The sequence below is a fragment of the Cucurbita pepo genome, unplaced genomic scaffold, assembly GCF_002806865.2.
Source record: "Cucurbita pepo subsp. pepo cultivar mu-cu-16 unplaced genomic scaffold, ASM280686v2 Cp4.1_scaffold006903, whole genome shotgun sequence".
Lineage (NCBI taxonomy): Eukaryota > Viridiplantae > Streptophyta > Magnoliopsida > Cucurbitales > Cucurbitaceae > Cucurbita > Cucurbita pepo.
This window is the reverse complement of record NW_019652848.1, coordinates 1-557: the sequence shown is the minus strand read 5'-3', so window position 1 is coordinate 557 and position 557 is coordinate 1. Positions and strand designations below refer to the sequence as shown.

Below are 557 nucleotides of genomic sequence, written 5' to 3'. Positions count from 1 at the left end.
AAAAAAAAAAAAAAAAAAAAAACAACGACCAAACTGCAGCCCATGAGCTTGAGAAAATTACATCAATGGGCGCAACAACATCATTACAGAAGTAACAGCCCAATCTCTGCTTTGTGTTTGTAGCATTTAAAGAAAGATTGGCCATATTGGTTTGAGATGTGGAATCATGGCAGGAACCAGAAGGACCAGCTCCATGGCGCATAACTAAGAAACTATCAAACCCCAAAGCTGCGGTGATTGTAACCTGCAAACCAGTAAAATACATTATAAATTGAAATGCGAAGTATGAGAAGCCTATACACAATTTCTTCAACAAAAATATACCTTGTTTGTATTGGCACATAGAAGTGTAGGAAGCCACCGACTTTCCCTAGTATCAGTCAACAAGAAAACTGCATCATGAGAATTAATTAAATCATCGAGTCGTCTACAATCATCAAGCATGCTGGCTGCTTCATTGTCTGAAACAGGATGCCCAGGCATTGGTATGGAAATCACAACACCTTCGGCTTCCTAGTTTTTTTTTAAAGGAAAAGAAAAACCACAAATGAATAAAA

The 557-nt window shown here is 37.7% G+C and overlaps 1 protein-coding gene across 1 annotated transcript; it reads right to left on the bottom strand.

The window, feature by feature from the left end:
• Positions 1 to 34: 34 nt before the first annotated feature.
• On the bottom strand, positions 35 to 546 carry LOC111787196 (ubiquitin-like modifier-activating enzyme atg7; the record flags this gene model as incomplete). The annotated part of the gene is made up of 2 exons (XM_023667289.1): positions 325 to 546; positions 35 to 244 (listed from the first exon to the last, which is right to left on the bottom strand). Coding segments are annotated over exons 1-2 (369 nt in total), but the record flags the coding sequence as incomplete, so codon positions are not given.
• Positions 547 to 557: the final 11 nt, after the last annotated feature.